The 26,776-nt window shown below is 54.4% G+C and overlaps 1 protein-coding gene across 1 annotated transcript; it reads right to left on the bottom strand.

Annotated features, from left to right (window-relative positions):
• Positions 1 to 124: 124 nt before the first annotated feature.
• On the bottom strand, positions 125 to 25,125 carry RBPMS2 (RNA binding protein, mRNA processing factor 2). The gene is made up of 8 exons (XM_033109163.1): positions 24,861 to 25,125; positions 9,906 to 9,983; positions 9,283 to 9,321; positions 8,551 to 8,613; positions 8,093 to 8,243; positions 7,419 to 7,573; positions 1,495 to 1,589; positions 125 to 1,264 (listed from the first exon to the last, which is right to left on the bottom strand). Exons 1-7 carry the CDS (start codon positions 24,939 to 24,941, stop codon positions 1,527 to 1,529), a joined length of 630 nt encoding a protein of 209 aa, XP_032965054.1. The 5' UTR covers positions 24,942 to 25,125; the 3' UTR covers positions 125 to 1,264; positions 1,495 to 1,526.
• Positions 25,126 to 26,776: the final 1,651 nt, after the last annotated feature.

Below are 26,776 nucleotides of genomic sequence, written 5' to 3'. Positions count from 1 at the left end.
AGCAGAGCTCTCAGGCCCAGGCCCACTTCACTCCCCACCTTCCCCCGAATTCTCAACATCTGTCCTCTAGGCATGCCCTCCCAACAGCAGTCTACATCACAGGGAAGCAAAGGTCAGAGAGCAGTTCCTTTGGCTGATTTTTTATTTTGCATTTCATATATTATCCAGTTTCACATTCTCACAGGATCAGCAATTACAACAGCCACCTCGTCTCCCAAGTCTGAAAACGGCAAGACAGCCACAGCTGTGGCCGAAGGCAAAGCACTGATGTGCTCACGAAACAAAAAATTGCACAATTTTTCCTTCATTTTTCTTAAACTAACGCCTGACACAAAGGCTCATGGCTGGAGAACGGAAACCCTTTTCTTCTTCATGCCTCAAACTAAACATTAAACTTATCTGACAGGGCGAACAAGGTCTCTTTAATAATTAATTGCACACACACAAAAAAATCCTTTATGATGCATAAATATTTTGTTACACAGGGTACAAAAATATTTTCACTTTTTGGTTGGTTTCAAAGTCTGGAAAGAATGAGGAGCAGTGGCAGGGTGGGGTGTGCCGAGGAGAGGTAAGCAAAACGGGCCGAGAAAGGATGTTCTTAACAGTTGTTGGCCCATCTGAGGAGGAGGAAGTGGACCCTGATTTGAAATGAAAAGAAAACACTCTATCTTTGTTCAGTGGTCGTTGCTGTTCAGCCTGAAAGTGTGTGTGAGGGGTGTCAGGGGGTGGGGGCACCGGGTGGAAGTGGCTGCTGGGCTCGGGCCTCACGTAAGCAGGGTGGGTGTAGAGGAGGGGTGTGGAGAGAGGACCAGGAGTGCTGAACCATCAGTGGCCAGGACCTGTTGCTATGGTGACACAATGTGAGAACAAACTGTACACTCACATATACACAAGTCTAAGTGTCTTAATTCATGCCAGAAAACATGCAAAATCAAATGCCTCATTTTGTGGAGGTGGAGCTACAGAAGCAAGTTTGGACCAGAGGTCAGGCCTTGCTCGGTCCCCGTGAGGCCCCGTGAGTCAGGGTGTCCCAGCAAGAAAGCCCCTGAGTCCTCCCGTGAGGCCTTGGGGAAGGGCTCTGGGGCAGGACAGGGCTGAGGAAGAGGAGAGAAAGGAAACAGGAAGCAGTCCACTGAGTCAGGCTTAAAATTCACAGTCTTTGGAGGGAAGCAGCGGCTCTCCACAGGCCGCCGAGGCGCAGTGGCAGCTCAGGGCAGCTTCCTCCCCAGCGGGGCAGGGGCTTCAGCTGCGGTCATGAGACCTGGAGGGAGCGGAGAGAGGTGGTCATGAGCAGAGGTGTGGGACTGGGGCTACACCCAGGCCTTCCCCTTGTGACAAGGCTGCAAGACAGATGGCAGGGGGTGGGTGACGGGTGGGAGGAGAAGGGGAAAACCAGCCAGAGTGCCCAGTGCACGAGGTCAGGTGAAGGACTGGCATTGGGCAGAGGAGGGAACCATGGCCCTGCAGGACGCCCAGGTCTGGGACACTCACCCTGGGCCTCTGAGCCAGCGCTTACTGAAGAACTAACAGAACTGACGGTATTTCCATCCTTGCTGGGTGGTATCAGAGGAAGGGTACCAGCGCACCTGCAAGAGAAGCCAACATCAGGAGCTAGCTGTGCAGTCCCTCCCCTCGACAGGGGAGCCCTGTAAACATGGCCTTCAGTGTCCCTGTGGGAGTCCTGATTCTGTTACTGACTGGCAGATGTTAAGCCAGTTACTACTCACCTGTAGGCATCAGTTTCTTCATCCTGAAAATGGGAGAGTTCCACCTGACCTGCCTCCTCCACAGGGTGAAGGTTCAAATGAGAGAATGCTTACAAAGGTGTTTTATACTCCACTAAGCCCGACTGGAATGTGCCAGGTTGTACCAGGTGGCGTCATGGCAGCAGGGGGGCACTGGTGCCAACAACCTGCCCTCCCCCCTTTACTGGAACAGCGTGGAATTCCTAACATTAGGAGAATGAACCTAATACATTTTTGCACTTCTCTGAGTCTCAGTGGCCTCATCCAGCTATAGACTAGAGATGATTAAGTCACGGGCGGTGGTGAGGATCAGAGAAGACAGAATGTGCAAACATCAGAAAGCAAAGCTGGTGTGGTCTCCAAGGGGTAGGATGCCAGACACTGGTCCTGTCCTTGTATGATTCTCGAAGGAAGCCATGGTCAAGACCCAGCTGCTGCATCCTTCCCGTTTCCACCTCTCCATCCCTCTTGTTCCCTCTATTACAAGGCCCCTAAGTCTAGAAATTTGTAACCTACTAGCTGAACCCTCAGGTAGGGACCTGGCAGCTACCAAAACCCCAGCACTTGCCAGAAGGCCCCACAGAACAGCAGCCCTGAAGCAGGATTCCTAGAGACTGGTCAGAAAATGACATGCACCCCCTTCTCTGTGGGCCAGTCGTCTGGACAGTACGCCGTGCTGGGTGCCAAGTCAAGATTGTAGGGTAGGCTACCTGCCCCAGTTACAGACAGCACATCTGCCCTAGCCTGACCCATGGCTGCCTGGATGAGGGTAGGAACAGGGAATCACAGGAGTCTTGGTGACGGGGGGAGAACAGCCATGAGAGGGGAGCCTGGGATCCCCTTAGGGAAGGAAGGGATGGCACACAAGAGCCGATGTAGAAACAAGTAGCAGCTGGGCACACAGACAAGTCCCTTGGAGCTGCAGCAGTCGGACCCAGTTACCCACTTGGCCGCCTGGAATCCCTGCCTCCTGGGGAAGCAGAGAGGATATCACGCGATGCCAGGCCATCGGGGGGCTGGTGGAAGCTTCCTGAGAACTTGCTCCTGTGCCTCTTCCAAATGCTAGGTGCTGGTTTATACAGCTCAGGACTCTGACCACCGCATGCTCAGCAGAAATCAGGGGCTGGCTGGTCACCCCAAGATGCCAGGACGCTTGGCGTATAGCATATAGCAGGGCCAAGTCTTAGGTCACTTGACCGAAGGCTCTTCCCTGGACTCCCAGGATGTGCCACTGCTGTCACAAGGACACAGATGACAGTAGGATGCTAGAAATACCTTTGGGAGCCCCACACCACACAGGGCTAAGAGCCTCTTCTCTCGCCTTTGAGCTGTCTAGCCTCAGAGGCTGCTATCCCTTCTCTCCTGCCTCCTAAACATCTGGAAGTGATTCCCTGCCTTCCTGGATGACAGGTGAGTGGGAAGAAGACTTTCCCTTTGCTGAGCCGTGGATGCCCTCAGCTGGATGCCCGGCTAGACACTAGAGCTCATTCCACAAGGACGACAATGAGGAAACCAGCCCGCTGCTGCCAGATAAGCCCGTGGTCCAGCTCAGGGAATCCCCCAGTGTGCCCTAACCACCCCCTTCACCAAGCCTCCAGCTGGAGCAGCCCCCTGGCAAGGAAGTGCCTGAAAGCTGGGTGCCCTGCAGGGCAGGAGTAGGGGAGAACATCGGATGCGAGTGGGAAGGACTCTTTCATCACCGGGGAAGCCGAAGCCTCCTACAGCTGCTTAAGGGTTCCCTCAGAGAGCCCGCCTCATCTGGTCCCACACTCTTACCCCATGTACTAGAATTCCTGCCTCCAAAGCAGCAGCTTTCCCCCTTGCCTGAGATGAGCTGGCCGCTCCTTGGGGAAGAAGTAGAAGGCCCCATGTTTGAGCTTGAGACAGCGTTCCCCAGAAGTAGATAGAACGTACTCAAAGGACTGCATTTCCACTTCCCTCAGACACCGAGTAGAGGCCAGTGGTCTGGGTCCTCTAAAGCAGCACAGTCCATTCCTGGCTGGCTCAGAACAAGAGACCCTCAGACCCAGGGGTCAGGGCCAGCACATCAGGGAGCGCTCAGCCCCCTCTCGGGGCCTCTAGTTGTTCACAGGAGGTTTGGGGGTCCTGAAAGGCCACCCCACAGGGACGAGCCCATGGGCATCTAGAATGAACCAGGCTCCAAGAGGACCAGCACCAAAACACAGAGGGGCACGAACTCACTCCTTTCTCACATCTTGAGGCTGAGAAGATATGTCAAGAAGTGGGCAAAGGAAGGAACTCACACAAGAAGAAATATGAAAAGCCAATAAATATGGGAGCCTCACTCATCAGAAAAAAGGTCGATGAAAACAATACCCCGTCTTAGTTAACTCAGATTGGCAAGTCTACACTTTGACCTTGTAACAGTTCTAGGAATTTGTGATAAGGAAAACAAGCAGGACAGGTGCCCAGAGAGTTGTGAACAAGGTGTGTACCGCCTATCAACAGCAAAAAATTGTGTAAACAACCTATTTACCATCGACAGGGAGCTGGACATACTTACACAGCGGTGGGCTGGCCAGGCATCCAGAATGTACATCTACATTTACTGATGTGGAAACATGTCCTGATATTTAAATTTTAAAAAGATTAAGCATGTATACAGTAATTTTTGTAAGCAATTCATATCTATGGATTTATTTATATACCTGCACCCAACTACCTGCTGAGTCTAAGGACTAAAAGTAGTGATTTTCTGGGAAGCAGGACGATAAGTCAAAGAGAAAGGAGAAAAAAAACCCCTGCCTATTTCTTTCCATAAATGCAGACCTCTAATAGCTAATGCTTATGAAGCTCTTAGCATGTGCCAAGTGAGGTTCTAAGAAGTTTTCAAGTACTAAGTTCATTTAATGCTCATAAAAACCCTATGCAGCTGATGTTATTACCATTCCATTATACAGATAAGAAAATAGAGGCAAGGGAGCTCAGGCAACTTTAAGGTCATCAGTAAGTGACTGGGTCAGCTGAAGTGGAAAACCAAGTCCAGTCTGGGAGGACCCTGGGGGGACACAAGGAGACATGGAGAATCCCTGCTCTTAGAACACCACCCTTATGTGCCAGGTGCCAGTGCCCCCTGCCATCCACACCTCGATTGCCTCACCCTCTTTTTAAAGGAGAGGATTCTACCAAGAGGATGAGAAGGTTGAACAAGATGGCCTGGTGCCGACAGAGTGGGATGAACCATCTCCAGCACCTTCCTACAGGTCTCCGTGGCTGAGGCTGGGCTACTGGCAAAGGGCACGCAGTCGGGGAGTGCCGCTGGGGTAGAGCCAGGAAGGCTTGCTTTTCACCTCCTCATCTCTTAGCTGCCACCTTCTTTCCAAGTCACCTCCTTGCCCCCAGACACAGAAAAACATTTCTGTTGGTCCTCTGGGTTCAGAATAGTCCCCTGAGGATCAACCCTGTCCACTTTATTTAGGCATTTTCAGCCTCGACTTCTGAGGCAGCATTGTCAGGGGGGTAAGCGGGGGCTCCTGGAAGGAAAAGAGAAAATGCTACCACTTAGAAAATGCTTTCATGCCTATTACTGCATTTGGTCGTAACAGCATGTTTTACTGTTGAGGACATAGCTTTCCAGAGAGCTCGAGAAGTAGGGACAGAATTAGTTACTACGTGGACCAATCTCTTGTCATCAGTCTGCCTCCCCCAAAATGCCGCTATCCTGAGGTGGCCTTCATCCCCTCCCCTGGGAGGCCAGAAGACAGGAACTCATGCATGAGGGGGCCTCCAGCCTCAGACAGGACTTGGGTAGGGAAACTAGACAATAATGATATTAAATAATAGCCACGGTAACTGACACTTCTATAGCCCTCCCTCTGTGCAACCCTATGAAGTAGGTATGATTATCACCATTCCACAGAGACGAATTGAAACACAGAGAGGTTAAGTAACTTTCCCAAGGTCACACAGGTGTTAAAAGAAAAGAAAGAGCCAGGATTTGGACCAAGGTAGTTGGACCGGAGCCGAACAACCATAGGGTGTGGGGAGGGTGGGAGAAAGCTAGAAAGGAAGGTACACAGCCCTCAGGGGCAGGTAGCAGCGCACCACTCCCAGCAAACTGGGGGGCCACCCCGAGAAGGGCAGAGGCGCCTCTCCTTATTGTAATCACTGGGACACTGTCCCTGGCCCCCAACCTCTGCCTTGCCACTGTCATGGCCTAGCATCTCGGCGCACATGGGGCAGAATCTCTCACCTGATCTGGTCTAGGCCTCTCGTTTTACAGACGAGGACACGAAGGCCCAGAGGTGAAGCCACTTGCCAAAGGTCAGGTAGCTGACTGGGGACAAAGCCGGGACCAGAGGCGAGGAGCCAGCAAGGCCTCGAGAAGGCCCTGCAGTTCAATTCTCGATTGGCCAGCAGCACAGTGTAAAACTGCCTGGTCAGACAGGGCAGGAACAGTCTTCCCCGCTCACCACAGAACCTGGTTTGTGGTAAAAATCCAAACACTTCCCTCCAGGAGAAGAGCTCTACCACCTCCTACCCCCATCAGTTTCCCAGTGGGCTGTGGCACGCAGTTAGGGAACAGCACCAAGTTGAACCACACTTCTGCCCTCAGTACACTCTAACGTTGCCGTGTTCAGGAAGAATTCCCCTGCGGAGGACTAGTAGCCCCGGAATCTGAAACTTCTACCTCAGAACTAGGCAACCCAGATGATACTAAGCCCTTCAGAGAACCTGAGATGGACGGGAACTTAGCCCTCAGTCAGCGTACTAGACTCCTCCCACCTCAGCTTCTAGTTCCTGTGAACTCTCCCTTCCTGGCTTCTCATTTCCTTTTCCTCCTCACCCTTCTCCTGCCCTGGTCAAGTCTAGGTAACCTCTGTTCTCTCCATCTCTATAGCACACAACGTGCCCTAGCTAGGTCACTCTTCCCCACGGATGAGAGACCAAGGTGGGCTGGCCACTGCTCCTCAGCCCTCCTGTGCCCCCTGGCAGTGCCTGGTCCATACAGCGGGCAGTGTCCTGCCATTGCCTCCCAGGAATGGGCCGGTGCTGACCACCCGCCTGTTTGCCTCTAGGGCACCTGGAGCGGCACTCAGTGAGCACAGAGCCCTCCTCCTGGCCCAGCTCTACCCGCCTGACTCTCCTAGAAGTGCCGGCTCCCTCTTTCCGACCCCAGCACAGGTTCTCCAGGGAGAGCATCAGGCTTCATGAAAACAGGAACTCTCACTGAGCACTCAGGATGTTTGTCCCAAGCACCGTTCTAGTACCTCTCATATTAACATTTAATTCTCACAACAACCCTAAGGCAGATAATAGTCACCTACTCCAGATAAGTGAAAAAAATCAAGACACAGAAATCTTGAAGAGGCAGAGGCAGGCGGCCTGGCTCAAGGCCACACTCGAGGTGGGATTTGAAGCATGGTTGTTGCCACAGACAGAATGCATTCCAGTGCTGCAGGTGTGCAGGGTTGGGGGAACCACGGCCGGTCTCTCTCAGCTCTGCCTCATGTCCCCGACATGGCCTCACCGCTGTCCTCTCCCCACCTTCCACAGAACCCAAACTCTAAGGGGACTGTTACAGAAGACAGTAGTTCTGCGGTAGCTCTGGAGACATGAGTGGCCCAAAGGCCAGGTAGGTACCAAGTCTGGCCAACTCAGAGCCTTCATTCTTCCCCTTCCTGCTTCTCCCCCCGAGGGAGGTCTTACCTGAGCATGTAGGGCAGCAGCAGCGGCAGCAGCAGTGGCAGCTGGGTAGGTGAATGCAGCATGTGAGATGGCTGGGGTCAGCTCTGTGGTGTATAGCGGGTATGGGGCCCAAGCCTCTGGGGACGTGGGGATCAGAGCGGCCCCCATCAGGTCATCTACAAAGGGAGACGACAGCCCTCATCATCAGAACACTCGTTTTCCCTTCTGCCACCCCATTCTACACAGAGAAGGCGACCCAGCACGTGGTTGAAGCATAAACTCCCCATTCAGGCCAGCCGGACTCCCCTGAAGAACCCCAAGACCAGGGAAAGAAACCATGTGAACTTGGCATGGCATGGTGAGCATCCTGTCTGCTCTAAGAAGCTCTCAGATGGGTTTCCACCCATCTCCACCAACAGAAATTACACAAGGCTTCAGGGAAGTTGGCATGGCTGACAGTGCAGGAGCTCAGTCTGTCTAAGTTCCAGCAAAGGCTGCAGGGGAAGAAAAAAGAGTGGAACCCGCAGGGACAGGAGGATGTGGATGCAAGCAGCCGCCTGGAAAAGGGGGCAGGCAGGCAGGACTCATTCCCTTCATGAGAATCGCAACGTCTGCTCACTGTATACAACTCCACTGGGGCCTCCAGCTCAGGCCGAGTACAAGGGCAGCCGACGGCAGCTCGGAGTGCTACTCACAGGGGTCCCGCGCCATGAAGTGTGCTCCTAGGGCAGGGTGAGCGCTGGTGGGATTTGGTGTAGCCATGAGCTTGTTCTTGGCCATCTTGGTGTTGGCTTTGGCAAACTCTAGCCTCAGGGTCTGTGGGTTCTCAGGATCAAAGCGAATACCCTACACCAGAAGGAAAGAAAGGGAAAAACTTTATTCGGTAGGACCCAGACTGTCCACTGAAGTGGGGATGAAAGGACCCCAGAAATGACCTTGCCTGAAAGACTGGCCCACATGGGGCCAAAACAGAGGACATGCTGCCCAGGCCTTCGCAGACAAGGACTCTGCCCCAGGGCATCTGGGAAATAAGGTCCGTCTGTAGGCCCTTTCCTTGGGTGTGGAGTGGGGAAGGTTTGCAGAAGACAGAACACGGACACCCGGTGCCTGGAGGTCTGTGGGTCAGAGAAAGACCTGTTCTCCATCTACTCACGTTCAATGCATTCTTGGCTGCTTCTGCTCCTGCCCGGCTGTCAAAGATCACAAAACCAACAGGCTAGTAGGAAAAGAGAGAATACCCTTGCATCTCTTCCAACATTCCATCTCCCTCTCAAAATAAAACAGAAAAACCAAAAAGCAACTCTTGCCCATTTCCTCCCTACGTTCACCTGGAACACTAGAAGGTCCTCGTGTACCATGTCTCCCACCCAGATACCACATTGTGGGAAGTGCCAATTGAGCTTTATCCCACTGCACTAAACATCTCCCTTTCAGTAAGTCTTTTATTTTAAATGCATGCAGGTAATCAAGTTCCAGTATTTTCTCCAAGAAGAAAGGGGACTCCACTATAGCAAGTGCATAGGATTCCATCGGGGGCAACAGGGTGAAAATTCTCCAACTTCCGTTTGCCAAGGTTTAGTCCCGACCCCAAGTGGCCCCAGCCTCCTGGCATGAGGAGCCGGAGCACAGCCACCACTTCTGTGGTCCTCAGTCTCGTTTCAGGCTGTGGCTTCTCCAGAGCCAGAGACGGAGGACCTGGAGCTGACTGGTAAGAAGAGGGGACCTGTGAAGGCCACTGTTTCATCAGCCCCAGACAGACATGGGGTGACGGGGAGCAGGTCTCAGCGGCCAAACGCCTCAAGATTGAGGAAAAGGCAACAGGCTTAGTTCCAAGCTGAGCAGTTGGTCTGGGCTGGGGGCAAGAAAACCCTTGGGGAGAAATTACCTGTCTTGACGTGAGCTTGATCAGGGACCCTTCGTATCCCTGCAGAGAGAGATGGTCATCACCGGGGAAGGTCAGAGCCTTGCTGTGCTGCCCCCGCCACCCCGGCTATCACGCCCTTTCCCCAGTGCTCGCCTGTATCTCACACTTCTCCCAGAAAAGTCGACCCACTCTGACCTCCGCTACTATGGGGTGCCCTCCGCCCTGTGTTCTGGATCCCATGGTCTAGCACATGGTTGGGCATCATGAGACAGAGGTCATCATTCCATGCGTAAATTGCCGTCTGCTCCACTAGCTTGTAATCCAGACACACAGACCTTACCTTTGTACGTTTTCTCATTTGCAAACTGAAAAGGCTACACTGAATCTGAAAGATTACTTCTACAGCAAAATCTACTGAGATGCTCTACGTCTCCCTTTTACAGATGAGGAAACAGAGGCTCAGAAGGGCTAAGCAATCAACAGAAAGCAAGATGGGAATTAGAACCAGGACAGAGAGCCGGGTCTGCAATCAGTTTCTGACACACTGCCCTACATCTTCCTGCTGCCCAGTCCAGGGCACAGATTCATTCTTGATGCTTCTCCTCCATCCTAGGCTCTGCCCGTGGGTGGCTGGGTCCACTCACCTTGAACGGCCTGAAGAGCAGGTAGAGTTCTCTGGGTTTAATGTCCACAGGGAGGCCACTGACGAACAGTGTCCGGACCTGGGGACAGAGACCACAGTGGTCAGGGTCAGTTTCTCAGGAAGGAACTGGAATCCTTCCCGAGTTTAGGGAGGAATTCAGTATTTCCTGGGTCTCCTTTGCAGGCCGAGACAAATGAATACTCAAGAGTTTCCCAGCATTTAACTTTTCAAAGCCCTTCCTGTACACTTTCCTTTCTCTAGATTTATCCTGCAGGTGTCAGTCGACAAGCACCCGCTGACCACCTCTGTGCAAGACTGTCTGCTGTTCAACAACCACAAGAAGAGAGAGCCCTGTTTAACAATGCACAGATCGAGCACCCCTCTGATATCTGAAGCAAGCTATGGAGTCTTACTCCCCAAAATGCAGAAGGTAAAATGTATATATTTTTCTTTTTTTAAAATGTGTTTTTCTAGGACCCATCAGCTCCAAGTCAAGTAGTTGTTTCAATCTAGTTGTGGAGGGCGCAGCTCACAGTGGCCCATGCCGGGGCTAAACCGGCAACCTTGTTGTTAAGAGCACCACACTCTAACCAACTGAGCCAACCCCCAAAAATGTGTCTATTTTTCAGCAGATACTCATGGAACCCAGGTTGAGAGGTTCTGTCTGGTCCAGGGGAATGGAGCCTTAAGTCCTGTGCCACGTGCTGGAGCCAGCACTTTCACACCCATCTCCTACTGCCTCTCATGCTACATGTAGGCTCTTCAGTGGCAGGGAATGTGTTGCATTCTTGCCTCTATGCCCTGCTGGTACTAAATGTTTCTGAATAAGGGATCTGGGTAAGAGATGGAACAATTACACTGGGTTTTGAAGCATGAGTAGGATCTTAACAGCTTCAAGTGAAGCAGATAATGCTGTAAGTTACAAGCCTTGCCCTCAACATGGTTACATTTTGGTGGTAAGGCCAGGTCTAGACACCAAATGCCTGTCCTGTGACTCCAGCCAAACCTGACCACCTGAACTGCATGTGAGGTCCAGGAGAGGGTTGACAAAAACACTTTCCTAATTCACCGCTAGTTAAATGTTGCTGGTATCCAACGCTCAACTCGCAAGCCCAGATCAGTCAATACTTATAGTGGGGAAGGAAAGATTTTCCATAGTTTAGATCTATTAAAAATCCATCTTGCGGGCCAGCCCCGGTGGCTCAGGTGGTTGAAGTGCCGTGTTCCTAACGCCGAGGTCGCCAGTTTGATTCCCACATGGGAAGTGCAGCTAAGATTGTGAACAATAGCTCTCCCTGGAGCTGGGCTGCCATGAGCAGCCGGAGGTTGGCATAAGCTGCTGTGAGCTGCTGAGTGCCATGAGCGGCCGACAGCCCGGCGAGAGCTGCTGTGAGCAGCCAACTGGCGACCGATGGTCTCAGCCGGCGGGGAGCGCAAGGCTCATAATACCGGCATGAGCCAGGGAGCTGGGTCCTACACAACTAGACTGAGAAACAACGGCTTGAACCAGAGAGTGTGTGTGTGTGTGGGGGGTGGCGGGGTGGGGGGGGTGGAGGTGGAGGCGAAAGAAGGGGGGGAATCCATCTTGAAACTATAGCTTCTCGAGTAATGAAAAATCCGAGTGTAGCTTCCCTACACACTTGACTCCCATTTTGAGCTGTATCTCACACCCCAGTGCCAAGCAGAGGTCTTCTCAATTCATCACTGTGGACTTAAGAAAAAGTTCACATGCCACCATCCACCCCATGACCGGGCCGTTCCTGAAAGCACTTTGATTCCCTACAGTTGGGCTACATCCTCTTCTCCAGAGGCACCAAATAATTTCCTCCAAGGTCTAGTGACGGCCTATTGAACCCAGGCAACAGCTTTTTTAGAGACAATGGCTTGAATGAGGAACCTGGAGCATCCAGGCAAAGTTACACCCAACACACACCCAATACCTCCCCTGCCCCCAACACACACCCCCCTCCACAACAGAGCCAGGACTCCCAGACCGTGGAGGGGAAGAAATGGGTAAGGACAAGCTTCTTCCCTCACAGGAGTTTTTGCCAAGAAGCGTACCCTTGCTCTTTAGGACGCATCTTTCCCCTTCAGTCATGCCTTTCCCTAACCTGACACGCCTCTGCTCCCAGGACTGGGGGAAAGGTTTTGTACACTTCACAGCCCTGGCAGCTCTGCGACCCTGTACACACAGGATTTAAGTGATGCCCTGTTCCCAGATGCACCTGGGAGAAATGGGCAGCCGAGGCCCATTCCCTCTGATGGAAGGGCATGTAATTTCCATGTAAACCCCAAGTGGAAGTGATTGGCTCAGGTCACACAGCTTTTCTTTCAAGGCAGCAAACCTGGGACTCAAAATCCATGTCTCCCAGCTACTCTTTTGGGCTGGTCGAGGTGACACTTGCTTCTGTGTGACCTGAATCACTACTTCTCCCTCCTCCCTGGGATGGCAGGACATGGTCTGGGTCAAAGAGACAGAGCCAGAGCTGCCCCCCAGAAACCTCTGCCTCAGTTCTCCCCAGGGGCCACCCATTTCACCGGAGCTAATTTTAAACCCTTCCTCAAATGGCTCCTTTCTGGCCAGACCTCCCCAGGGGCCTCCTTAAATGGCAAGTTCTCAGCACAAAGTTTCCTGCTTGGGTGGGGGGAAGGGAGTGAGCATAGAGGATCTTTCCCTAATTCCCAGCTCAGATCCTCGTTTCCAGCCTTCCCTCTGGGCCAGATGTTCCCAGCCTTTTCCCCTGGTTTCGATCTTTTCAGGTTCTGAAGTGCTCAAAAGGCTCCCATCCTGCCCTGGCCACCTCTCAGGAAACAAGCTGAGGCCAAGGCGTGATGGGTAGGTGGTAGGTCCCTGTCTGCTGGGTCACGGAGCCTTTGCTGGGAGCAGAGTCTGGGAGGTTAGGTCACCGGATGCCTCACCTGACTGACTACATCCTCTCCCTGGATTTTACCTGATCTTAGTCCCCCCCCCCAGCAGGTGACAGGCACCCTGCCGATCCCCTTGTGCAGACAGGGAAACTGAGGCCCAGAAAGAGCTCATGCAGGTTAGTTCAACAAGCCGACTCGGCTGTCTATTCCACCAGCAATCCATCCCACTGCAGGGACAGAGGGAGTGGTACAGGGGTGCCCTCGTTAGCCTCATCGGTGGGTAACATGGTGCTATACACCCCTTCAGTAGCCAATGACTTCCCTACGCACTTGCTTAGGATGACAGCAAAGCTGGAGTGATGGGGGCAGAACTAGATGAAACTGGCAAACCAGGGTGGAGGGAAGCCTGAGCTTAACAATCTGGTCAGCTATACGTTGAGAAGGCAAGAGGTTCTAGAACCTAAGGCCCCTCTCAAGGCAGCTGCTGGCACTGCCCCTCGGCCGCCCCTTCCTTGTTCCTTAACTGAAGGGCACCCATCCTTCAGGTCCCTCTACTTCCTCACTCCCCTTTCCTCGCTCTGAAGTCAAACAGGCCGTGAGGACTCCCTGCCTTATATTGTTCCTACCCACCTAAACTTACCCCTCACCTGGAGGCTACAAAACACCAGAGACGGAAGCCAGGTCTCAAAGCTTTCCTGTCCTCCAAGGCGCCTAGAGTCGGCCTCAGCACTCGATCTCCACCATCTCTACAGACCTCAGTCCCTCCAAAGAGACTCCTAGTCACAGATGTGGCCCAGTGCAGCAGTGATGCCATAAATGGGACAGAAGACAGGCTTTAGTGAGGCCACAGTCTGTGTCCCAGCTTTAGGCTTGGCGTGGGGGAGGATGCTTCATGGCTCCGAATCTCACTTTCTTGATCTGTACAACATGGATACCACCTACCTCCAGGATGAAGACTTCATCTTACTCCATGCGCAGCACATAGGAGGCTCAACAAAATGCACTTAGGGTTCCAGTAATCCCAGCGTCTACTTACACGAAACCATGAGCCCTTTATTTGTAAGTGCCTAGTGAGGCTGGGTCAGGTCTGGGCCAGTGCAGACCTGGCAACATGGGTGACACGATCTCAGGGGGTGCCTGGATTCTTTCGTTTTCCTCTTCCCTGGGGGGTAATGTCCATGGAGATCAGCTCGTTCAGCCTCTCATTTAGGAGGAAACTGAGGCTCAGCACAGGAAAATGACAAGCTGATGGCAAAGTCAGGTTCCCTTAGGGAGCAGTTACTTCTGCAGTTACTTGTACAAGGCCTGGCCAACTAATCCTGTGTCCCAGGCCAGCGTTAGAGACCACTCTTTCCGTGCCACTTGCTGGTGTCAGCCTCCTGGCAATAGGGCCCGACATTTCTTAGGGGTGGGTACAGACAAGGATTCAGACCCCACCAGCCAGCTGGTTAAAGCCCAGATGGAAAGATCAACCTAAGAACCGTGTCTTGTCTATTCCACAAACGTATTCTACGAATTCAACACAAAAATGTTTTCAGTGTTTGAAGGAAACCTAAAGGGGTGGTTCCCACAATCTTAGGCGGCCAGGAGTCACTAAGCTTGTTTACCTAGCCCTTCTCCTTCCCCACTCTCACCCATTCTCCAGAAGTATCCAGACAAGCCAAGGGATTATCTCCTTCCTGACCTGAAACGTAGAAAGCAACCACAACCATTTTACAATGGTCATCGGCGTGGCCAGTAAGAGCAGATGGGGCTAGACAACAGCCACGTCCTTCACAGAGCTGGATGATACGTTTGGAGGGGCGTAGAGAGGATACTGGGGGAGAAATGGAAAATGGATTCTCCATCCTTAGAAGTCAGTGAAAGAAGAAACATGTTGAGGAACCCACTGGAAGCTCCAAGTTCAATACGGACAAGGAACTTGGCCAGAGAGGTGTCCCCATGCAGGACATCGCAGACACGGCTGTGTGGCCCTCATGGCAGTCAGGAGCAGACTCGGCCTTGCTAGTGGTCCCAGCCAGGACCAGGCCTGCCCGGGAGAACCAACTGGCCTTTTGGCACAGCTGAGTCTCACATCCAGCAAGGCTTTGGGGGCTCCTGAGGCAGCTCTTCCTTTATGCAAATCCTGCTGCCTATCTTTGTTCTGAAGTTGCTAGAAGGTCCAGTCCCTTGTGCTAAGGCCATAGGCTACCACTGGTCGGGGTGGTACACGTCTGGCTGTGTCCCTGGGCTCCTTCCCTCCAGCTGGTGCTGGACCTGGAGTATCTGAGGGCTCCTGGCCTCCCCCAGCAGAAGCCCCTGAATCTCACTCCCAGTGCTCTCTGCACCCGAGAGGCAGAGAAAGCAGTGGTCCCCCAACCTCAGCCTTATTCCTGAGACCCTTGGGTTGGGGATGCCCCCTCCCATAAGAAAGGGTTAGAAAAAACCTGTCAACCACACTGTCTAATCCCAGCCTGACAGAGGACCCGGGCTCCTGGGGCCGCCCAGCGCTGTCCTTTAGGGTAGGAGGGGAAACTGCAGGCCATGGTCCAGGTTTTCCTCCCCCTGTGCAGCCCTCCCCAGCCCAGAGGTCAGAGCTTACTTTTTATAGAGAAAAGAGAAGTAGGAAGAAGAAACTCTGACAAACTCATTCATATCTGTGTGTCAGTGATGTTCTTCCACCAGACAAACTGAAATCTGTTTAAAGATCTTCAGAAAAAAAGGAAATCAAACAAAAGCCTCCAGGAGAAAGGTGACAGTGCCAGCCAAGCATCAGCACAAATTCAGGCTTCTGTGGAAAAGCGTCCAGGCAGGATGCTGACCAACCTTTCCAATCAGCCCCGGGGGACATCTCTTGGCTCTGGCCACTCCCATAGGCGGACCTGTCATTCAGGTTGCCCCCAAGCCAGGCCCGCTCCCTTCATAGTGGCTGTTCAGAGGTCTCCCTCCTCCCCAGGGTACACTTGGGCCCAGCTCACAGGGCGCCCTGGAGGAATTAAGGGAAGGGGGCTGGCAGGGGAGAAGGAGGGGTGGGTGCTCTGTTTAAAAGAAAGCAGCTGAACAAAGCCTCTGTGTGGAACAGGACTGGGGCGCAGGGTCCGCAGGGGCTACGGAGCCCCTCCTCCCTAGTGAAGGGGACCCCACACTCAGTGGAGGCCAGGCCGGGTGCTGAGGGCTCTGTAGCTCCAACTCTCCCAACGGTTCCACATGAAAGACCTCCTCCGTTCTGGGCGTTAAACGCTCAACTTCTCAGTGAAGGACGGCGGCAGGGTACTGTGGCTGAGAGAACAGGCTCCGGAAGTACCAGCTTTTATTAGAGATGACAAGGGTCAACACTGCTTTCAAAACCAGTGGTCTGCCCGTGGAGAGTAAACCCTCAGCCACAGCCTTCTTCAGGCCCCCAGCCTGATAATCTCCAGACAGCAGCCCAGACTCCAGGGTCCACCTGCCTGGAAGATGGAGCTTTCTGCACGAAGGATGCAGAGACAGGAAAATATCAGGGGCACTCCCCACCCGCACCCCACCCCACTCCCACAGAAATTCCACAGATCCACCAGGAACACTCTCCCTTGTAAGACAGACTCCTGCCTTTAGGCAAATCCCTGCCTCACAAGGCTGGGACTCAGTGAAAGACACCCCCCCTCCCCCAGGGAAACCTGACTCCAGGCAACAGAAACACCCTACCAAAGAGATAAAGATGATATTTGAAAACTGATTCTTTGCGGCAATCCCTTAGCATCTCTGAAAGTTACAATTCAGTCTGGAAAGGAAAAACTGTTTCAACTGTCCACTCCATCAAAACGTTCAAGTAATGTGCTTGCTTCAAATCCCCGCCTGCTGGCTGCTTAGTGTAAGCTCTCCTGGTGTCATCTGGATGGAAAACACCACTTAGGGAAGGTGGGGGGGGACCCAAAAAGGGAAAAACAAGCCTCTCGTACGCCCCTCCCACATCCTTCCCCAGCTCCCAGCCCTCAGCAGCAACCTAAATGCAGAATATTTGAGCTGGAAGAAACCTTATTTTTAGATGAAGAAACCAAGGCCCTGGGGCCCAGTGAGTTGCTCAGGTCACGCGTGTCAGAAGCAGCCCCAGGGTCTCCAGATGCTCATGCGCCAAAGGCCTTTTGCAGACCCTGATCTCACACCACCAACCCACAGCCCCTAGTGAGCTCAGCCTTGGGCCCCCAGGAAAAGGTAGGTGGCCTTCCGCTCCTGAGCTAAGAGGATAGAAACTGCCCCTCGCTGAAGGTTGATTGTGGGGGTGGGGGACCCACCGGATGATCCCATGGTTAGTCCTTAAACGAGTAAGTTATAGGGGAGTCAAAGGGAAGATGGACAGACTGCCAACTCCCAGCTACTGTGGTAGCCTTGTGCCTCCTTGACTGTGGGGGGGAGGCTAGAGCAGGGCTCCTCACACACCTTGGACAAGACAGCTGACCACACAGAGCCCCAGGAAGCCCGAGCCGAGGCCAGCCACCCCCCACCAGCCAGGCCACGAAGGTTTATGAACTGCAGCCTGCACTCTATACAGCTTAGGGCTTTCCTGATCTAAAGATGCTGAAGATCCTTTTGAACTTGTACCAGCAGCCATCATCACACCCAGCTCTACTCTGGCTTCTCCAAGGGGAAGAGACCCCACTGAGAACCAAGATGGGATTCAGGCTCCGTCTCCTCAGCGAACACCTGCTGCCCAGACATAGACACAAAAGAAAAAGAGCCTCAAACCAATTGTCAGGGAGCTTGGCTTGAAGTCCCAGCCCTGCCACCAGCCAGGCAGGTGGCTTTGTGGCCTTCCTCCGCTGCCTCAGCAATAAAGGAGAGGGGTGACCTAGCCACAGGGTCCTTCACACCACACCTTCTAAGATAACAGGGAAGCAGGAGAAGGTGTAGCTTAAACACTTTCCTTCTGCCCACACGAAGACAAAGAAAGTCGTGAAGAAGGGGATAGAGAACAAGAGGGAGGGAGAATAGACATCAGAAGCCAGGCCCTGGACCAAGTTGGGCCTGAGGGTTTGGGAGGGGTCTCTGCCAGGGCATTACTGGGGGTGCCAGACAAAAAGCTCAGAGCAGTCACCCTCCCATGCAGAGATCTCCATGGCCAAGGTTTTTTCTTTTGTGTATGTATGGAGGAGGTGGAGTGGGGGCTGGGTTCTGCCTGGGTCTTAGGCTTGGCACCAGTGCGTTGCTCTTACCCCTCCCGGGGTGGTAAGAAGTCCCTCTGAGCGAGGCCACTTGACAAGAGGTGGATGGAATGTGGTGACATGGCCCGCAGACCCAGGACTTATAAGGGCTGAACAAGGGCACAGGGAAAATGAACAAGTAGATCCAGCCAGACAGTGGATGGGAACCTAGACGCAAGTGCTCCCAGAACCTGGTGCTTCCCTTGCTTCCTCCAGGGAGCTCTGGGCTGCTCAGCTCCCAGGCCAGGCCCCCACCCCACTTCCCTCCAGGAAGCCCCCACCTAGGACACCAACAAGGCCATTGCAGTCTGACCCTGTGTGAAGTCCCAGGCTTCGGATTTGCTCCAGTGTTTCGCCTGTCCCTGCTAATTCCAGTCCCAAATCACGTTATTATCGGAGCTTGGCTCTCAGGCCCCATCTGGGCAGCACTTGTTGGTTGCCAGTTCTTTCATGTTTACCACTGGTACGTAAGCCCGGCAGTCCTTTGATATGACAGGACGAGCAATACTGGCCCATTTTACAGACGAGGAAACCAGCTCAGGAGTTAGGTTCCTGGCCAGCCAGCCAGTAGCAGAGCTGGGGGTCAAGTCCAAGTTGCCTAGGAAGTTGGGGCTTTTCCCCCATAGCCTGCAACGTGTCCAAGAGTTTTGACTGTGTGTGTGTAGGGGTAGGAAACCAAGCCGGGGTGGTAAGAAGTTCTCTAAAGGGAGGGACAGTGCTGGCATGTATCAAGTGTTCACTAAGAACGCTTCCAACCCCACGTCCAGCCCCAGGCTGACCACCTTAGGAACACACCTGGTCAAAGCCAGTTGTGAGCATTGGCTGACACCTCATGTAGGGAACCAGATCAAGCAGCATGAACTACCCGGGCAGACTCAGTGCTATGACTGGGCACCCACTTTACACTTGGTGCCAGACAGAGCCAGGGGCTAAGGTTTTCAGAACAACTCAGAGTGGCAGGTTCACAGGGCCTCCAGCAGGGAGGCCTCCAGGGCAAGGTCCCCTCCCCTTCTGTGTCATCCACCTCCCATCCTTCCTGGTGCCCTGTGGTCAGCCAATGCAGATCTACTGCCTGTCCTGTGTGCCTGGCAAGGGTTGCAGTTGTCACCACTGCCACACACCACCCCACAGATTGAAAGCTTTGCCCTAGAGGGACGCTTACACCCCTCCCCCAGCTCCAAAATCAATACCTCCAATCCTTAAACCACGTGATGTTATTTAGCGTGAACACACTGCACTGGCACACACAGCACTGAGCCCAGCACTCCTGCTCCCCACCTGACTGAGGCAGATGACACCTGCCAAGCAATGTTTCCTAACGGAAAGCTCCTGTTGGGAGTGGGTCTCTGTTCAGGGATGGAGGCTGCTTCCAGAACCTGCATCCTGGTCTGGAGCTCCTCTGTCACAAATACATTAAAATCCCTCCATCCTAGGCTGTGCCTGGATTTGGCCACAACTATACATCAAGAACAGGGACTGGTCTGGGTGGAAGTTCTTCACAGCCTTCACAGCGACAACGGTTCTCAAAAGTGGTCTCAGGTCCTACTCCAGTAATTTCTCCTGCCCCCCTCCTTTTCCCCCAGTAAAAGCCCAAGACCTATTTGGGAAGGGGAGGTTGGTCCTTCCCAAGAGGAGCTAGGTACTGCAGACTTATCCCATGGCCTGGTCTAGGTCAGGCCCTGCCCTTTCTCCCTGGGAGTCCAAGTCCTGTTCAGAACTACACAGGTGGCCTCGAAGACGTGTGACAGCCGAGGGCTTCTGCTCAGTCAGCCGTAAGAGCCTACAGGCAATGGCAGATGGGTCTTGGCAGACCCACCCTCTGCTCTACTCCAGAGGTCCCCAGCACAGACGGATCCATCAGTGGACTCTTCAGGAAGGGAGGGCCCGATGATACTGGCACCTGTCTAGCGTTGGCACATCTCAGAGGCATCCTTATTTTTTCCGTCCGTCCAAGGATGGAGGAAAAGGAATCAGAAAGCAGGCTGTGCTGGTCCCTGGGCAGGCAGTATACGGGTTCTGGACACGAACCATCATGAGCTGGGTGCAGTTCCCACCTCACAGCAGCATGGTTGCTGAAGGAAGGGATGGGCTCTGCCCCACCACCTCACAGCACTGCCAGGGGCATAAGGACCCTTCCGAGGTACCTATGGTCAGGGGATGGCAGAGGAACTCTAACACTCATTCAAGAAGTGGGTGGCCTGGGACCAGGAGCTCAGCCCTCCAGGTAGGTGGGAGGGACTCCTCCTTTCCCCCACATCTCAGGACTGTCTGGAGGCCCCGTGGGATAAATGGGTGGAAAGCATGAGAGCAAAGGCTCAGCATCCCGCCAGTTCATGCCTCGCTTCTAGCAGTAGTGGTCAGCCCCCCGCTGGAAATGGGGATGAGAAGTCAGAATGTCCAAATGTTGAATGAGATTTAGAAGCTGGTTCTTACTTGGGCAAACTAGCCAGGCTGCCCATGTGCAAGGAAGGAGATAAGGAGACCCAAAAGAATGGCCACCCAAAATGACAGGCAGTCACTTTAAAGCAAGCAGCATTACTTTAGTTAAGATGCCCAAAGCAGCACGGTACCAAGGAGTGTGTGAAGACAGTCAGCCCCATACAGACAACAAGGGGGCATATTGCCTGTAGAGAACTGAAAAATAGTAAAACTGATTTGGACTGGTTTTTATTATCACCACAAGATGGCAATTTTAAACAATATCTGTGATAAAATGCTCCTCCTACGGGGCTGACAGCTCCCCTCACCCAGTCTTGGGATGCCACCAACCCAAAGGGAAGCAAGCCTGGGGCCAGTGTCTGGGCTTCTGTTGGGACCTTGGCATCACCCAAAGCTCAGGCCTCAAAAACTTTAGTTGCAGGACTTTTTCTCCCCCTGCCCCCAAGTCTCACCAAAAACCCTAATCTAAAACTGAACAGCAGGTATAGTGTAGTGAATAGTAAACTCTGGGTTCAAATCCCAACTTACCCACTCGCTGCATGAAAACTTATCTAACCTCTGTGTCTGCTCCTCACGTATGAAACGGTGTGATAAGTACCTCACAGGGCTACTGTGCGAGTTACAGGAAGTCGAATGGTAAAGTGCTTCAGAACGCTGCCTGGCACAAATAGTATGTACGGGCTTATTATGAAGATAGCCTCTGCCACCGGTTGTTTGAGCAGAGGGGACACAGCCACAAAAGCCAGAAGGGAGGGGAACCTCACCTATCAGAATCCACCTGCATCCACCTGCCTGGGCCATTTCCAGGTAAAAGCCCAGAAACACAGACACCTCCCTCCCCGTACACCAAAAAAACCTGTGGACAGAACACCAAGAAATCCCAGATTCCGTCAAATGCTTTTTATGACAGAGAAAAGAAAAGGAGGAGGTACCCAAGCTGCACGCTAGCACCCATCATTCCTTTACACTCATCTAGAGTACTGACTCCGACCCTCCCTTTCTACCAGGGCCAGAGACCTGGCTGGTTCCTCAAGAGATCCCTAGAGGTCACACGATGGACCCAGGGATCCCAGGCCTGCAAGAAGCAACTTGGCCCAGTTGTAGTGAATGCAATGGACAAGCAAAGATGGAGGTGGGAGGGCAGCAAGGGACTAACACCCTCAGGTCAAGCTGTCACCCCTTTAGCTGCCATTAACCCCTGCCGTTCTATAGTTAACCATTAGGGTGACATAAAACTTCTTTAACTCTTAGAAACTCAAACACCCCCACCCCAAGATTCCAAATAACACCCTTCGCCCAGGGGGCCTCCAATGCATAATGACTGTAATTTAGTTTTACCTTGTATTATGACAGTAGAGTCTCCATTTTCAAAATAGAATGTTTTCAAACTACACATACTCCTCTCCAGAAACAGTGTAACTATCTAGCCATCCCCCCAGAATCACTAAGACAGGACATGCTTGGGGTTGGGGCTGATTATGGAAGGCAAACCTGCCTGAGTAGGGTTCATGTGCTATATGACCTCACCTTCTGGAGCGCAGGCACCTGCTGTGACCCACCTGGGGTAGCGTATATCCTCTAGATTGAAATGGACACGTAGCTTTTCCTCTGCAGACCCTCCCCTTAATTCCTCACTGCCCTCCTTAGCTTCCAAAGGGTATCAAAGCTTCTAATACATCTCCTTCCCCAGTGGCAGAAAAATACCAATTTCCCCCCAAGTCTGTATGATCTCAGGCTCTTCATATTGTGCCCCCCAATACTGCTGCAACATAGCAAACTCCTGGTAGTCCCCAAACGAGCCATGGGTTCCACCATGAACTCCCACTTTCATACATGCTATTCCCTCTTCTTGGAATGCCTTTCCCACCCGCACAGGTGTGACACGCTCCTACTCAGCCATATCTAAGGAAGGCCTGACCTCTAACTTCTCAGCGGTACCATGCATCGCTTGGTGATATCCCCTTATTTTATCTACCATTGCATGTAACATACCATCACTTCCTGGCAAGTCCTTGTCACCTCCCAGTCTGTGATCTTTCACCTATATCCCCGACCGTGGTCCAGAAAAGGAATCTAATGCTTAGGATATGGATGAAGCCCCTATGGGTAGCTTGGGCAAGCAGCAAGAGTCCAGGCTACACAAAGATGAGCAGCTCCACTGAAACCTCCTCCTGGAACTATGAAAACACACCTCCTTCTCCAGTGACCTAACACCTTTAGGAATCGAGGGCTTATGGTAGACAAGTAGGGTTCCTTGGTTTTCTAGGGTTGCTTTAGTTAATCTCCAATAGTTAACTGGGAAGAGCCAACCTAGGTCAGCCATGAGAGAAAACTACTACTGCTAATGCAATTCCCTCAAGAGTGGCCCTTAGGGATCGCAGAACTAACCACCTAGGGTACACCTAAGCTAAAGGAGTCCAATTCCAGCTCCAACCACCAATCCAAGATGGAACCCCAACAAGAGAGCTCTTGGCCCACTGTGCAGAAGGCTAACCAGGGGAGGGGCCAATCCCTACACTTACCTGACCGGAGCAGGAACAGACACTGGGCTCCAGGATATCCCGAGCCCTCAGTTCTAAGACCTTCACACATAAGCCCAGGCCCCTTCACCAGCACCAGCTGCACTGACTCCCTGAACCACTACAGTGCAGTGACCACCTCCACCCCCAAGGAGTAGCTGGGATCCCACTTCTTGAGGATGGATGCTGCCCACCGTCCCAGAAAAGGCACTTAGAAAACAGTGACCAATACCTGAAACGCTCTCTCCAAGACTTTAGCCTGGCCACATGGTTCACCCTTCCCACTTCCAAGTGGTGGGTATGAGGGTTCGCCCAGCCTCCTGGGCAGTGTGGGGTCCCTGCTCAGGTCAACCCTCTAGCAGAAGTGGCCTTCTGGGTGCCAGGCCAGGTTCACAGGACACAGCTTCCCTCCCCCTTTCAGCCCACAGGTCGGCAGAGATCCCACACACCCTCCCCCAACTCTCAGGAGGAGATTCTAAAAAACCAGGTAGAGTCAGGATGGCATCAAGGTCCCCAAAGAAGAATCTGTGGGCATCGAGGTCCAAGGAGGACAAGAGCTTCAGGAACAAAACAACATCAGCACACTAGAGCCCACATCACACTAGTGGACAGATGTCAGGCCCTCCCTTGCCACCCTTCAGAGTGAAAAGTTGTACATTCCTCCCTTCCTCCCCCCCAAGAAAGCGGGATCTAGATCTAGATTCTCAAGATGTCATGTCATTGGTGGACTGGGCCTTGCAGCAGGCCTCTGAATTGCTAAGAGTGGGAGCTGGCAGTGTGACCCTCCCACGATCCCTCCCACAGTGAGGAGCCCAGCCCAGCAGTGGGCAGTTGCCACCATTCTGCACCAAACCTATAGCACGGTGGAAGGGCCGGCCGGCAGCACTGCCACTAGAACGGAGGGAGGTAGCAACACCAGTCCCCACCGGGGGCTCTGTGGTTTCTCCCCCAGATCAAGGGGAAGGGAGCTCAGGCTGGATAACTGGCCCCTGGTTTCCTGGGCAAGAGGATGCCAGGGCGGGGCAGGAAGGGTCTCTTGTCCCTGGAGTGACACAGCACAGGCTGGAGGCCCTTCCAGGGAACTTCGAACCCTGCCCCCTTCCCACAGCAGTTTTTGTCTCTGCCGGCCCAGTTCCTGGTCTCCATTCGCGAATAGCCATATCTACCACCTCACCCCACACATCCTCCCCGATCTCGCCATCCCATTAACCACCCAGCTGCTGGTGATTCCACGAAGCCGCCTCATAACTCCCACCTCTTAGCACATGGCCGGTGGACGATAATGTCGTCTCTCCTTGCAGAATCCCACCCAGGCTGGCTTTGGGGTCCTGGCTGCGCTGCCAGGACAAAACCGAAGCGATGAGAACCGGGAAGTGTCTTTAGGCATCTCCTTCCCAACTCTAATAAATTGCGGGTTGACCTCTTTGCCAAAGAGGCTGTGAGAGAAGCCCGTCCACCTCCCATGACTACAACTCCAGTGAACCACGGTGCCGGGCTGCCGGCCCGGGCCTCCAAGGTCACGGGGAGGGGTCAGGGTGGAGAGGGCATGAGACTGAAGGTGCCGCCCGCTTGCCGTGCTAATCCCGCTCAGTTCATTCTAGCGGTGGCGGGAGTCCCGGCCATGCGGGAAGAGCGCCTGGGAAGACCTCAGCGAGCCGGGCGGAGAGCGGAGAGCGAGGGACGCGCGGGCAGCAAGCGTGGGGCGGCCACCGCGCCGCTTGTCCACCACGGGACGCACGGACCGCGGCCCGCGCGCGGCCCGCCCCAAGCCCGGGAGGGCGGGGAGACAATGCCCGCCTGGCGGGGGAGTCCAGGCCGCACGCCCACGCTTGCTGGACACTGGCTACTCCTCCCTGGCCGAAGGGCAGCGGCGGGAAGGCGCCGGGAGCGACGTCCAGACCGGCCCCGTGCGCCCTCTCCCCCGCCCATCTCCGCGTGCACTTCACCCAACAAGTCCCGCGGCCGCAGACTCACCTCCTCCTCCAGGGTGCCGCCGGAGCCCGAGCCCGTGCCGGTGCTGGTGGTGTGCTCGTCGTCCGGCTTCAGGTTGCTCATGGTGCGGGGGGTGGGGTGAGGGTGGCGAGGGGAAGGGAACGCGTAAGGCGAGCGCGGCGCCGGGCCCCGGCGAGGAGGTGGAAGGGGCGCGGTGAGCGGTGCGCTCCGGGGGTGCGGGGCGGGGTAGCGGTGGGGGGCGCGCGGGGCGGTGAGAGGGGCGGCTGCCGCGTCGGGCTGGGGTCACATCAAGTTTGGCGGGTGCGGGAGGCGGGGAGGGGGTGCGGCGGGGGAGGCACTGGGAACCGGAGCCGAGCCCGAGCGGCCGCCGCCTCCGCCTTTTCACTGCGACCGCCGAGTGTGCCCGCGGCGGCGGCGGCGGGGGGCGGGCGCCGGGGGAGGGGGCGGGCGCCGGGCGGCGGCGGGGGGCGGGGGCCGGAACCGGCCTCAGCTGGGGCCGAGCCAGCCCCCCGCCCTCCTTGCGGTCTCCGGGGGAACGCGCAGCCAATCCCCGCCGCCCACTGCGGGCTCGCCCGGGCCCCGGCCACTGCGCGTCAGCCCCCGGCGGGGCTTTTCCCCTCTCTCCCTTGTCGTTTCTCTCCCTCTCGTCTCTTTCCCCTTTGCTTTTCTCCAAGACAAGTTTTTAAACTTTGTTGAACTCGCCCACCGAACTTTCTTAAAGGGGCCGCGCGCACTCCCGCGCTGTCCCAGCCCGCGGGAAGTGGAGCTGGGTGCCCGGCACCCTGCGCAGCTCGACATCCTCGCCTCGGCAGCCCCACGCGAGGGGCTCCTGGGTCGTCGGCTTCAGGAAGTAGGCTCCCCTTGTACCCTGATCTGAGGTTATAGGGTCGGCCCACTCATGTCACTCCCACGTCCAGCCGCCCAGAGCTTGTCCACGCTCTCCTCCCTCCCCGGAGCTCAGGGCTGCTGGGGGCCGGGTTCTGGAGAAGATGGTGGGGGCGGGGGATGGGTGCGGACACCTGGGCTGTGGCCCCGGCTGGCCGCCGCTTTGCTGCGTGACCTTGAGGAAATCACTTCCCCTCTCTGGCCTCAGGCTTCCAGCCCAGAGGGTGGGACTTAGATCTAAAACTCCCTACCCGCTACCAGTCACTGAATAGGACTCAGGGCGAGGAAACGAACCTTTGGGACCCTAATGGTTATTAGCCCCGGGAGGGGGTACCTCAAATGACCTAGAAGGTTCCATTTCGCTCCCTCCTCCCCAACCCCAATTTTTGGGTCCTCTCTTTTTTCGGCTTAAATGTGCTCCCCTCCCCCCCAACACACACACACACACACACACACACACACACACACCCGTTTTCCCCTCCAGGTCATACCCCATGGCGGGGGGAGGGGAGAACAGCCTCGCAGCTCCGGCGGGGTGGTAGTGACTCCCCTCTGCGCGTCTCCAGGGCGCGGCTCCCGGATGGGTTTCCCTTTGACTTTGGAAAACCCTCGCCCGCCTCGGGTTGAGCTTGAAGCACAGCAACCACAAACCGGGAGGAGCTGCCCCAGAACCGGTCACCTCTTCCGCGCCCCTGCCTCCGAACTCGAGCTACCACCCGAGGCCAGATGTTCGGCTGGGACTCGGGGAGACCGGCGGAACCCTGGTCGGGATCGGGCGTCGCCGGGTGTGATCTGCCTCCCTGTATCCAGTGTCTGTTCTTACTTTCCCCACCAAACCAGGTCGTTGCACCTGGGTTTTAAGATTGGAAGCGACGCGCAGCATCAGTGGAATGGGAGAAGTTGGATTTGCAGTCAAACCAGTTAGGATCAGAGACCTTGGACGAGTGACTCCATCCTTCAGAGTCTCGGTGTGCCGGCCTGCTTGCTAAACAGGGCTAGCATTACCTTAAAGGAGTACTGAGAGTAGAAGTGTGCAATATTCCTGACTTAGT

The sequence above is a fragment of the Rhinolophus ferrumequinum genome, chromosome 6 (genome assembly GCF_004115265.2).
Source record: "Rhinolophus ferrumequinum isolate MPI-CBG mRhiFer1 chromosome 6, mRhiFer1_v1.p, whole genome shotgun sequence".
In the NCBI taxonomy this organism is placed as follows: Eukaryota; Metazoa; Chordata; class Mammalia; order Chiroptera; family Rhinolophidae; genus Rhinolophus; species Rhinolophus ferrumequinum.
Note: the sequence above shows the minus strand (reverse complement) of the source record. Positions and strands in the feature narration are given on the sequence as shown.

Coding starts and splice junctions, on each gene's coding strand:
- RBPMS2 (XM_033109163.1), bottom strand. CDS start 24,941: ATGAGCAACCTGAAGCCGGACGACGAGCACACCACCAGCACCGGCACG. Junction 9,984..24,860: donor GCGGCACCCTGGAGGAGGAG/GTGAGTCTGCGG, acceptor CTCTGTCCCCAG/GTCCGGACACTGTTCGTCAG. Junction 9,322..9,905: donor TGCTCTTCAGGCCGTTCAAG/GTGAGTGGACCC, acceptor CTCTCTCTGCAG/GGATACGAAGGGTCCCTGAT.